This window comes from Bombus impatiens, unplaced genomic scaffold (genome assembly GCF_000188095.3).
Source record: "Bombus impatiens unplaced genomic scaffold, BIMP_2.2 scf_0487, whole genome shotgun sequence".
Lineage (NCBI taxonomy): Eukaryota > Metazoa > Arthropoda > Insecta > Hymenoptera > Apidae > Bombus > Bombus impatiens.
Genome location: NT_176906.1, coordinates 1,428,786 through 1,441,124, shown reverse-complemented (window position 1 = coordinate 1,441,124; position 12,339 = coordinate 1,428,786). Strand labels below are relative to the sequence as shown.

The 12,339-nt window shown below is 30.8% G+C and overlaps 5 protein-coding genes across 9 annotated transcripts in view; 3 read left to right on the top strand and 2 right to left on the bottom strand.

Annotated features, from left to right (window-relative positions):
- Positions 1–298, bottom strand: part of LOC100744098 (serine-rich adhesin for platelets) — a 136,431-nt gene extending 136,133 nt beyond the window's left edge. The window contains exon 1 of the mRNA XM_012387821.3: positions 142–298. The gene's annotated coding sequence lies outside the window, so the exon portion shown is untranslated. The remainder of the gene's footprint in view (positions 1–141) is intronic.
- A 721-nt stretch (positions 299–1,019) lies between these two features.
- LOC100747814 (AMME syndrome candidate gene 1 protein homolog) lies at positions 1,020–4,567 on the top strand. The gene is made up of 4 exons (XM_012387860.3): positions 1,020–1,329; positions 1,906–2,016; positions 2,089–2,294; positions 2,432–4,567. Exons 1-4 carry the CDS (start codon positions 1,121–1,123, stop codon positions 2,596–2,598), a joined length of 693 nt encoding a protein of 230 aa, XP_012243283.1. The 5' UTR covers positions 1,020–1,120; the 3' UTR covers positions 2,599–4,567.
- A 2,132-nt stretch (positions 4,568–6,699) lies between these two features.
- Positions 6,700–8,988, top strand: LOC105680998 (AMMECR1-like protein). The gene is made up of 4 exons (XM_012387862.2): positions 6,700–7,107; positions 7,666–7,776; positions 7,851–8,056; positions 8,245–8,988. The coding sequence occupies exons 1-4, from the start codon at positions 6,896–6,898 to the stop codon at positions 8,409–8,411; spliced, it is 696 nt and encodes a 231-aa protein (XP_012243285.1). The 5' UTR covers positions 6,700–6,895; the 3' UTR covers positions 8,412–8,988.
- A 905-nt stretch (positions 8,989–9,893) lies between these two features.
- On the bottom strand, positions 9,894–11,185 carry LOC100743985. 2 transcript variants are annotated; one of them, XM_012387861.2, is made up of 5 exons: positions 10,932–11,185; positions 10,624–10,795; positions 10,384–10,512; positions 10,091–10,310; positions 9,894–9,995 (listed from the first exon to the last, which is right to left on the bottom strand). In XM_012387861.2, exons 1-5 carry the CDS (start codon positions 11,024–11,026, stop codon positions 9,982–9,984), a joined length of 630 nt encoding a protein of 209 aa, XP_012243284.1. In that variant the 5' UTR covers positions 11,027–11,185; the 3' UTR covers positions 9,894–9,981. The 2 variants fall into 2 exon arrangements, with proteins under 2 accessions (XP_012243284.1, XP_033177638.1); XM_033321747.1 differs by having other exon boundaries at positions 9,894–9,989; positions 10,092–10,310.
- Positions 11,186–11,551: 366 nt separating this feature from the next.
- Positions 11,552–12,339, top strand: part of LOC100747372 (disks large 1 tumor suppressor protein) — a 537,264-nt gene continuing 536,476 nt past the window's right edge. For 2 of the 4 annotated variants that reach the window (XM_033321742.1, XM_012387743.3), the window contains exon 1: positions 11,552–11,929. In XM_033321742.1, coding sequence (XP_033177633.1) covers positions 11,908–11,929 — 22 coding nt within the window. In that variant the 5' untranslated portion in view covers positions 11,552–11,907. The remainder of the gene's footprint in view (positions 11,930–12,339) is intronic. The other 2 variants (XM_012387744.3, XM_012387748.3) reach the window with 2 other exon arrangements.

The window sequence follows — 12,339 nt, the reverse complement described above, 5'->3', positions numbered from 1 at the left end:
TATTTTCTTTTCTTCACGTTTTCACGTTTCTCCTTAACCAACAAATTAAGATTACGATTTATGTTTATGTGTATCACTACATTTAATACTAGATGCAATCAAGAATCAATTCTCAATTCTGTGACTCGATGCTTTGTTTACCTCAAAAGTGTACTTCCGTAGATAAAAAATGAAGATTGTAATTTCACTAGACACTCGGTACAAATTTTACAACCGTTACACGATAAACTATGAGTATACAATGTTAGCTGTCACAAAAAAATATAGCCACTTAGCAATATACCGGATAACTACAAGCATGCACATGTTGCCAGGTTGAATCTGCTGTCACGCCTTGAGCTTCTCCGATGCATCGTGAGCAGGTGCCAGGTAAGGGGTTAGAAAAGTCGGTGCCCTCGGCATAGATTCTTCTTCAAGCAATTGTATTCACACATGTCTCTCAAGTGCTTTTCGTGTTGTCAAAACGAACGATACTTTAGTTATCGTGTACCGTTTCATTATACAAAACAGAACAAAATTTATATAACATCATGAAATAAAATTGCTCGTTAATAATACAAACATGTATATACATGTATATGAAGAATAAACAATTATCTGCTATTGAAATCAAATCATGATTATGTATCGATTATTTTTGCATACAGTATAATTATGTAATAATCTTCTATTTATACACTCCAATAGGATTACGATGATGATGTATTAAATTTTTCGTTTGAAATTTACAACCTCTATTGTGCAGCACAACAGAAGATTCGAATACGATTGTTTAAACATACTTATTATCGTAAAGTGTTTCGCTTGTTGTGTGTCGTGTCCATCTTTTTCTTATTCGACCGATTTGTTTCACTTTTAAGTTATTACTTCTCACACGTGTATCGGCGATAAAAGTAACCGCTAATACTACCGCCAATTTTCAAATTTCACCGTTCGATGCCGCGCTTTCACCAAATGGCAGATAATGAAACAGCTGTTTCCACGAGTATGAGGACATCTAACGGAACGCGCGCGCAATCGCGCCAGCGACAGCAGGAGAGAAGAATGGAAGTCGTGAGGGTCGAGAGCCGATCGTATCTGCAGTAGTAGGCAGACCGTTCAAGGAATCGACTAAGAAACCATGGCTGCAGGTTGTTGTGGAACGAAAAAGCAAAAGCTGAACAATTCGTCAAGTGTTCCTTGTAACGGTTCGATATTACAAAATGGCATACAATTAAGAAACAGTGTAATAGTAAAGCCTGAGATGGGCTTCTTTTGCTTCGATGTTCTTTATTGCCAATTACATCAACTCGACCCTCCAAAACCGCCCAACTTTAGCAACGAAGCATTGTAAGTAATAATATTCACTGTCGTTGTATTTACTTTTTAAAATTTTCTATTCTTTCTTTCATATTATCGTCTCTTTCTCTTATATAGCATATCTTTGTCTTATATGCCTACGTATCAGCTGCTCTCTCTTTTCTGTTCAAATGTTGTGTTCGTGTGCCTTCGCTTTCCTTGAGTTTCTTTGTTACAATGTTGATGCATCCAAACAACGAAATACGAGTTTAATTATAAGAATTTATCGCCTACGTAAAGTTCAGTGTTGGTTTTCACTTCCGAAATATATTATTTATTATTTATTTATATTCATGATACTGTTTACATAAAAATAAAAATCATTTATTGCGTATATGTATGTATATGTATCTATAGGATCTTTTATAAAAATTTAATTTTCTACATATTTATTCCTTTTTCTGTTTATTATTATACAGAATCAAGTTTTTATCTCGTAAAGAAAATATATTTTCTTAGATTATCAACTTCATCCATATAACCATGATATATTTTGCCTAAAAGTATCCTTATTTATAAATAATATAAAAAGACAACATATATCTGTATGCATTGTGTATTTTATAGCCCATTATTTGTGACATGGACTATCGGAAAAGATATGAGGTTAAGAGGTTGCATTGGAACATTTAATGCAATGCAGTTACATGCTGGACTTAGAGAATATGCAACAACTAGGTAAAATTTTTTATTTTTAATTTAGATAAAATATTGCTTTATGTTTTTAAAAATATGTGGAACTTTTTAAAGTGCATTCAAAGATTCACGCTTTAATCCTATCACACGGGATGAATTACCGCGTTTACATGTTAGTGTGTCAATTCTGAGACATTTTGAAGATGGTGTTGATTATTTAGACTGGGAAGTAGGTGTCCATGGAATTCGTATAGAATTCCATAATGAGAAGGGTAATAAACGAACTGCTACTTATTTACCTGATGTTGCAACAGAACAAGGTTTGTAATTTACTTATATTTCATTATCTTTGGTAAATACTTTTATCACAGACTATAATTCTGTATTATACTACACAATATAAAATTCTATGCTACAAACATTAGATATTTTGAAAAGCACAGTTTATTGTGTTTAGGATGGGACCAGATACAAACAATAGATTCATTGCTGCATAAAGGAGGTTACAAAGGGTTGGTCACTCCAGATATTAGACGTAGTGTGAAATTAACAAGATATCAAAGCGAGAAGGTTACCGTAAGCTATCAAGATTATATGACACATTGGCATAGCCGGAGATGCTAGCAGCTGGCTTGGGGTCCTAGTCAAGGACCCCAATTGCCACCAAATTCTGTTGCAGTTCATTATAACACTAATACGTCTCACACCTCCCATTTACTATACAATAACACTCAATACAATTCTTATATGGCCAGTCAGGAACATGGATTAGTAATGACACAACGTAATCATCCTGCATTCATTCATCCTCTTCCAATACCCCCTATTTCTCCCGTTATGTTACCTATATGGGATTACTCATCATTTTGGTGGGATCAAACAAGTTCATCTTATCCTCCATCACATTCTCATCTTCATCCTCCGCCCCGTGTTCATCGTTTGTCACCACAAGAAACTGCTGATCGTGGAATTCGTAAACGAAAATGACATTGGAGGCGACTATTGTTTGCAATCTTTCATTGTTTAAAATGGTGCCTACTGTACTTTGTATGTTTCTGCATACACAGTTTCCCCCTTATGATACCACATGGTCCTCCTTGAGGACAATAGCATTTTATGTATGATGGCACTGTCTTTTTTCGTTATCTCAGATGACGTAATTAATATCATTATTTAACTAATAATTGGTATAATCGTAAACTATATACGCATATACGACAAGTGCATTAACTTTTAACTTTAATATTTATAATCATTGATAAAACTATATGTCAAATATTCAGATTTTAAAACATATATTATATAATTGCCTATTCTCATGTATTTTAATGCGTTCATAAGTTAAACAACACGATTCAGTTCATAGAATAAATATTTTAAGATTAAGAAATAGATTATACATAATGTGCAATTAGCTTTGCCATCATACTTACTGTGTCCATTTATATTTATGTCTGCAGTATACGAGTGATATGAATAACTTTATAGCACAGTGATGCTGCCTGCAATTCACTGCCTGCTTCACAAGGTTTAATGTACAAATTCACGCGAAAATGTTTCTATTATCCATATATTATAAAAAATATAGAATATCATTTTTAGATAAATACATAAGTGAAGATTGAAAAACATTAGATTTTCTATTGATAATATTTCTTCTAACGATGTTCTATTAATTCATACATAGTATATAGTTATTATATTCTGCATAACTTTTGTATTATTATTTACCAAAAGTTATCGGAAATTCACATAGATGGTTAAATTAATATAAATTAGATAATTATCTAAAACTATATGTTACATTCTCTTAAATTAATCATATGCAAAGAAAGTTATTAACTTCCTTATCGTTATTTTGTCATGACTGTGTCATGAATAATATATATGTAAGTACTAATTTTTAACTTACTAATTTAAATTTCATTGTATTGATGGCATACATAAATTTTGCTTTAATATGTGCAAATGCTTACATTAATGCACTAAAATTTTTAAAAGTGAAAGCCTTTAATAACGTCTAATTTTTTATTAACAATATGGACTTTTATATTTTTATTTCTTTTTTTTATACCATTGATACATTGAAATTTATTAATTCTAGTTATATTATAGTCCAGCGTATTATTACAGCAAAGGATCATACTACTGAATACATAAATATGTAATTCTTTGTGAATAATCATAACTAAGATTAGTCATAATCAACTAAATTAATAGTAGATACCTATTTGAAAATTATTATTAATTTTACGAAATTTAGATAATACTCTTAAAAAAATAGCAATGTAATAAAAATGATAGAATGGGACCTCTACTGTAAATAAGCAATGGACTGCATTATGACTATTAAAATGCGTTAATAATAGTTGTATTATAGTTGTAGAAGAAGATGTGACGATCTCATTGTGATTTTAATATTGTGTGACTCATAAAACACAAATAGAGTTGCTATTGCTTTCTGTAACATACTTATCTTATTACTTTGTTTTTCTTGAAACAACTTATTATTATATCATGTTAAAATGATTCGATGAAGCAAATATTTGATGACTTTGAGGTACAGTAAAATGTGTTCTTCCACGTGTTGATATTTTCACTTTTTTTATTTACTAACCTTCACTTAACTACTTCTATACACTGCCAAGTTATTAATTACTGCTTTTATTATTATATATATCAAAGCCCTTGTTAACAAATACAAGTGGAGCAAAACTTGATTTTGTTAATTATAATATAATTATTTTAATTAAAATATATAATATACTTGGGTTTTCTTGGTATAAGCATTTGTTTAGTATAGTTTTATTATTCATTGTTTATATATATATATACACACACATATACTCAGCATTATGTGATGTCTAATTAACTGCCATTTATATACTTAAAATGATGTCCAGTATTTGAAAACTAATTGCATGTGCTTGATTTGTGACAATAGAACATTTCAAGTCCTTAGTTAAAAATAAAGTATTCAGAGTGAATAAATTTAATATTTTAAGTTTAAAGTGTATAACAAAAATTAGTAATGAAATAAAAGAGATTAACATGTTTAAGGGATGAAAACATCATGAAATAAATATACATCTTTTTATATTTATATTGAATTAATGTTTCTACATTGATGTAGAATAATATAAAACATACATTATTATATAGGAGATATAACTTTGTTGTTTTTATGCACATAATAAATTTTTCTTGTACAAGTAACTGAAATCATTTTTCTCTTAAAATTGATTTGGATAATAAAGTTAAGCGGTAATATACATTATATAATTACAAGAGTACTTGCAATTACAACTAAAAAGATTTAATATTTTATGCTGTTGCTCACTTAAAAAGAGCACATTATTCTATGACTTCAAATGTATTTTAATGGACAAAATATGTATTGTGCCTAATGAAGAGGATTTCTGTTAAATAATTTATACATAATAATATGTATCTACATAGATTCATAAAAAATGAAAAGTCCACAATTGAATGAATATAAAGAAAAGTTATAATAATTTATTATATAATTGGAACAAATGAATAAAAATTTTATATTATCAAATTTGATTACACTATTGTAATTGTTATTAATATCCCTATTCTGTTATATATGTCGGAGATGAAAGGACACCGGAGCCTTCCCGTGGAACTTCGGGAAAATCCGTAAAATCGTAATTAAAGTTTACAGTTGTAATTAAACAATTTGCCGTCATTCTGTGTTTGCGATTTGTGATAATAAGCTTGGGCTCAAGGCGACCATCAGTTGCCGAACGTAGCCGCAGTCAACGGGACGGGCGCTCCGTCTAACAAAGGTGCGGAGTGATGTTATGACCCTCATTAAAGGAAATACCCATAGAGGTACCTGACAGTAAAACATGCCAACGGTTCCTTCGGACAATGAATACCTGATGTTGAGGCACGTACATAGAACAAGTCCAGTTAGCCCGAGGACCCGCCATAAAACCTGGGTTTTTTCGGCAATTAGGATTTGTGCAAACGGACAGGCAGCTTTTGTCCCAAATCGACCAATCGACAGCGACGCCGATCGGAGGAGCTGGCGTACCTAGATACACTACCAGAGGTTGTCTCGGTGGTGACGTTGGGACGAACATTCATTCCTTCGGGAGATCTCTCATTGGGACGAAAATTCATTCTTTCTTGAGATCTCATCGACGAAGGGAGTAGCGTCTTACGACGAGTGAGTAGTACACGTTTGAGTTAGAGCAAGTATATCTATCCTCCCGTTGACCGTGAATTCGTTATCGAACCTAAAACCATTTTCACTAGTATTGTGAGTGCCTAATCACCGCTGTTGATTGTCGAATCGGTAGTGTTCATACTCGTAGTATCAGGCCGTATCTTCGTTATAACGCAACACTGGCCAACTCCAAGGGAGGTCTATCAAACGCCCACAACCCTGTTCCTGACTCTTCTCCGACATATATATACTTAATTTGTATGTACTACAACATTTTATATTCTTTAACTGCTCAAAATTGTTTGAAATTATGATTAAATTTATAGTTACGAAATAATTTATGTATGTTTATGTATGTATTTAAAAGAAGGATAACATTCATTAGGAACGTACTCCATAATTAATGATAAAATAAGTTTCGTTCAATTAATGCATAAATGTACTTATTAATTATATTTAAATATCCAAAATATATAAATTGATGTATTCATGTATTTTTGAAATTCTAACTAAAACAATAATATGCATTCTGGTATTAGAGAAACATTCAGTAGAAAAATAGCGGGCAATGAAACAGCTGTTTTTTTGCGTGATGAGACATCTAGCGGAACGCGTGCAACATAATCTCATATGCAATAGCAACAGCAACAGCAACGAATGAATAAGATGCATGATACGGAACCGATCGCATCTATCGTACTTAGAAGAGTTAACTAAGAAACCATGGCAGCTGGTTGTTGTGGAACGAAAAAGCAAAAGTTGAATGATTCTACAAGTATACCACGTAATAATACCGTAAGTTTACAAAATGGTATTCGTATACGGAACTCTATAATAGTTCAGCCTGAGATGGGCTTTTATTGTTTCGATGTCCTTTACTGCCAACTGCACCAACTTGACCCACCAAAACCACCCAACTTCAGTAACGAAGCTTTGTGAGTATTTGTTATTGATATTCCCATTCAGCTACTTTCTTGTTTGCTATTTTTAATAGTTCAATCTTTTATGATCATAAATTTGAAAATACGTTTCTTCCAATATGATATTTTTGATATTTTATTTATGATTTATCTTCTGATTGTCTCATTACATGTATTTACATTTCGTGTTTATAGCTGTATCCGAAGGTTATAATTTTTATTTTATGAATATGATATTGCAAATATGTCTCAAATATTGTTGACACAATCTTTGTATTCAAATAGTTTTTATTCAATCGAAAATAAGAAAAATCATTGAACATATTTTATTTTTATTATTTTGTAACCTATGAAATACTTGAAAATGTTCGGTAAAAATAGATATAAGTAGTAACTATGTAGATAAAATTACATGCATAAATATTTGAATTAGGATTTTTGAAAGACTTGTGCTTTTTGATTTCATATCATTTTTCAATTTCAGTTAGATGAGAATTTTGTATTCAAATTTTAATATATTTGATCAAAATTAATATTAATATATTAATATTTATTAATATTTTTATATTAAAGCCCTTTATTTGTAACATGGACCACGGGTAAAGATATGAGATTAAGGGGTTGTATTGGTACATTCAATGCAATGCAGTTGCATGCTGGATTAAGGGAATATGCTACTACTAGGTAGTATTTTATATTAAATATAATACCAATATAAAAGACATTTTATATATGTTTATAGTGTATCTTTTTTATAGTGCTTTCAAAGATTCACGGTTTAATCCTATCACATTAGAAGAACTTCCACGATTACATGTAAGTGTTTCTATACTCCGACATTTTGAAGATGGAGCAGATTATCTAGACTGGATAATAGGAGTTCACGGAATTCGTATAGAATTCCATAATGAAAAAGGCAATAAACGAACTGCTACATATTTGCCAGATGTAGCAATAGAGCAAGGTTTGTATTTTCATTTTATAAATTTGAATTTGTATCCTTAAGAGAATTTTGTAAACAATTGTTCTATAATACGAAGCAACATATATTAATGAATTAATAGCTTATTTAATGATTAAATTATGTTTAAGTTACGGGTATGTGTAATGGTACTTGTAGAATTTTACAAAGTCAAAATTTTATTGATCTAGGATGGAGCCAAATTGAAACAATAGACTCTTTGCTACATAAAGGAGGCTATAAAGGATTAGTTACTCCCGATATTAGACGTAGTCTGAAATTAACTCGATACCAGAGTGAGAAAGTGACTGTGAGTTATCAAGATTATTTGACACATTGGCAAGGTCGAAGATGCTAGCAACTGCCCTGGGGTTCTCTCAAAGGACCCCCCATTTATCATATATCTGGCAACATTTGTTATCTAAATACAGATACATTTAATTGTTGTCTACAATATATTAATTATCAATGCAATAATATAATGGCCAGTCAACAAGCATTCATTATAATAGAAGTTAATTATTTTTCATATACACAATTGTGTTCAATATCTATTAATTTTATTGTCTTATCCTTACAAAATCATCTTTCATTTCTATATATATATGTACAACTTTTTTATTTATCATTATATCATAATCATTATCACAAATGTCTTCCTGTAAAAGCTATGGAATACATAAATATGGTACTAAAAGCAGTTCAACTTAATCTTTTGATATTTCCAGTGGTGTGGTTTACTTCATAAGAAAATATGTTTGTTAACAAAGATAATAGAATCCTGAGTATGATGGCCTTATCCTTTCTAAATCATTATTTACAAAATACTAAATGTAGTAAAAATAATATTAATGTTCAAGCTAAATACAGTTGGAAATCTTTTTCAAACTGTTCTATATTTGATATAAATGTATTTTCATTTAGCTCATATAAAATATTGTTTATTTCATTTTTTTGTCCATAATATGTCTCTTTTATTGTGACATTTCCTAATTAATAGTTGAAAAATAAATGTACTTAATGTGTTTACTCTTGCCATCATACTAACATCTGCATTTCTGATTGTAGTCCAAAAAATTGTGATATTCAAACGAAATTAATATATTTCACTATTAGTAATATATTTGAGAAAGTAAACATGGATGTCTGGTATGTATAATTGTAAGCATTAATAGCTTTTTTTAAACATTAAATATTAAATATACTGTTTATTATATAAAAAATAAAGAATTGTTAAATATAATACTGAAAAATTTTTGAAATTAATATTTTATATTACTTTTTTGTATAGATATATATATAATATCGTGTACATATAAGTGTATTTTTACTTATAAAGATATAAATTTATTCAAGCACAAAAATCATTCATGTGTATTGTTTCAGTAATTTGTTGTTTGAATACTGAAACAAAATGAAAAGTTGTGCTCTATAATTAATGAAACTATAATATACTTTTTATAATACACAAAATGTTATAATGTTCCAAATAAAATTTTAACAAATATCATATTTTATAACAGACCCATTTTTTAAAAGTATTTTTTAATTTATGAAGTTATTCAGGATAATTAACTGAATCTGTTTATTGTCCAAGATTTATAATATGATCACATATTTTTTTCTAAACTTATAAAATTATTATTTTAGTTTTTAGTTTAAGGTCGTACTATAATTACAATGCACCTGTAATTGATTTATAGAAATGGATAATCAATAATAGATTTTTTGTGATATATACAGTCTAATTTAATACTTAAATAAATAATTAAATTCTACTAAAATTTGTTATACATTTTGTAAATGAATAAGTTTTATAAAATTACTCCATACAGACTGATTAATTATACAATTTAATTTATTGCTCTTAACGTTTTACTATATAACACATTTAGTATCATTAAGGAAATGAGTTTTTATCTGACAGTTTAGTATCCTGTATAAAATATAAGAACAAATATGTAAATATGTTATGTACATACAGACATATATGCATACATATATTAACATATACTAAGTAATATGTATATAACTATACCTTTCTATTTTCTATGTATTTATGAATCTTTAATATAGTATTTGTTATGTTTTCCATCGATGCTGCTTGCGAGTAGGTCACTGTGCTACTTACAACCATATTACAGAGGAATAAAAATGATAAGGCTCTAGCTTGAGGTCTGACAACATTCCACCAGAATTTCAGAAGTTCGTTTACTTCATATATGTATGGAATTCTATATCCTATACTTCCAGCAATCTATAAGAAATTGTCTAGAGGTAAAAGGTCGATTAATTGCAATATAAAAAATAAAGAAATACAAAAATGTTACAGCAAGATTTATTGTTGGAGCTACTATTAAGGAATATAGTAATGCATTACTCTCAAGGAATGCAGATGCTTTCAATTCTTGACACATTATGCAATTAGATCGAAATAATAGCAGATTTTCTGTAATAAACTGAAAATAACAATTGTTACTTTGTTATGTATTATTATTATTATAAATTAATTTATTGCTATTCTTTTCTATTGTAAGAAGATTTAATGATTTTTATATATTTTAACATACGGATTTATGACAAAAATATGCAGAAAGTGCTGATCCTGTTGATATAAATAGCATAGTAAATGCCCAACCATGATGACGTAATTTTAATTGTTGTCTAAATATTGAATTAATTACTGCCCCGTTAATACCAGCCATCCCTGCTATTATAGAATCTCCATATTTTAAAGACCAGCTTAAAAAAGTGATACAATATTATTAGAATTTTTGTATTACAAATAATGAATTAACTTGAACAAACTTATTAATGTTATATCTTTATAATGTTAACAAAAAATGTATGAATTATGTGACAAAATAAGGTTACATACACTTCACGTTGCGGTTTCCATTCATTAATTAACTTCAACCGATTTTCGACAATCTGGGAATTACTTAACGTATAGTCTGAGGACAGTCTTATCATTTTTCAATTTCTTAGATCTTATTCTAAACGTCTACCTACACTTTCCCCTTAACACCGTGTAATATATTGTATATATTTTTAACGTATAATACGACGAGTTTTATTCTTTCAACATTACCTACTCGACATAGAATACATATTATGTGAATCTTTCTACAGATTATAGTTTTATTCTTTACCGCAAGATGACACTGTTCGAAGCCTTTTCAGCTTGCGACACATACTGGAAGTTTATACAGGTGCAATTACAAACTTTAAACATACCGTCGATATTTAAATAACTTCTATTATTAATATTAAAATAATACATTCTCTGAAATGAATCTCTTTCTCATTCTAATAAAAATATCGTCCTTAAGTATCCGATATGAATATTTCCGAAAATTATATGTGTACGTCCGCCGGTGCAATCGTAGGGGTTGCTTTCACGGGGGAGTGTGTCACGAGACGACCTGACGTCACGTATGGTGCGATCGACCAATCGGAGGTGGCGTTCTCACGACTAGTTAGTTTTCCGACTGCTAGAATAAGCGCGACGCCATATTGCCCGTGGCCGAGTGGTGGCGGCCTGTGTTTATATCCGTTTCGTTTTACCACGTTTCGACGGGCCACCGGGAGGTCTCGCGAGTGACGTGCCGAGCCGTGTATATGCCCGTCTACGCCACCCGTGAAACAGGTCGTCGATTCGCGTGACAATAGTGAACCGTGCGCGATCGTGGAGTATCGAAGTGACACACCGTTCTTTGTGTTACTCTCTTTCCCATTTCTTCACCCTTCCGTAAAGTAGTGCCGTTTACGCTTCTTTGTCGACGTTCACCCTTTATCCATAGCCTTGTGTTCTGACGTATACGTGCACCAGGATTTAGTTGTCATCAAACGAGATGCCAGTTCGTAAGCAAGGTGGTAAGCTCTCTTATTCTATCGAAACAAAAGCCACCCTCTGAACACGTCGATTCGAAGTAAAATCCAGAATCGTCCAATGGGAGGGGCGATACGTATGGGTCACTCAGTCAGCTGTCATCTGACTGTCAGTTGCATGCCTCTTTAATCGCTGCTTTCTCTCTTTCTCTTTCTCTCTTTCACTGGCATCGGGTTATCGAGTTTCACGTGCTTTTCAACGAAATGCGAGAGAGAACGCGTGACCTATTCGCAAATGGTTTAATTGTCGATACCGTGGGTGAAAAAGACTTCGCCAACTCGTTGTTATTGTTAGTTTTTTCAGGCCGTGCGCGAGTTGCGCACGACGCTCGACCTTGAATTATATAGTTAATCGAGAGAGGTCGCATGTTTACGGGAACGCAAAATTACGTTCG

Excerpts from the sequence above, each read along its gene's own strand:
- LOC100747814 (XM_012387860.3), top strand. The coding sequence starts at position 1,121 with ATGGCTGCAGGTTGTTGTGGAACGAAAAAGCAAAAGCTGAACAATTCG. Across the intron at positions 1,330-1,905 it reads AACTTTAGCAACGAAGCATT|CCCATTATTTGTGACATGGA; the intron begins GTAAGTAATAAT and ends TGTATTTTATAG. Across the intron at positions 2,295-2,431 it reads TGATGTTGCAACAGAACAAG|GATGGGACCAGATACAAACA; the intron begins GTTTGTAATTTA and ends TATTGTGTTTAG.
- LOC100743985 (XM_033321747.1), bottom strand. The coding sequence starts at position 11,026 with ATGATAAGACTGTCCTCAGACTATACGTTAAGTAATTCCCAGATTGTC. Across the intron at positions 10,513-10,623 it reads CATATTTTTGTCATAAATCC|TTTATTACAGAAAATCTGCT; the intron begins GTATGTTAAAAT and ends TGTTATTTTCAG. Across the intron at positions 10,311-10,383 it reads CTCCAACAATAAATCTTGCT|ATTGCTGGAAGTATAGGATA; the intron begins GTAACATTTTTG and ends AATTTCTTATAG.
- LOC105680998 (XM_012387862.2), top strand. The coding sequence starts at position 6,896 with ATGGCAGCTGGTTGTTGTGGAACGAAAAAGCAAAAGTTGAATGATTCT. Across the intron at positions 7,108-7,665 it reads AACTTCAGTAACGAAGCTTT|CCCTTTATTTGTAACATGGA; the intron begins GTGAGTATTTGT and ends TTTATATTAAAG. Across the intron at positions 8,057-8,244 it reads AGATGTAGCAATAGAGCAAG|GATGGAGCCAAATTGAAACA; the intron begins GTTTGTATTTTC and ends TTATTGATCTAG.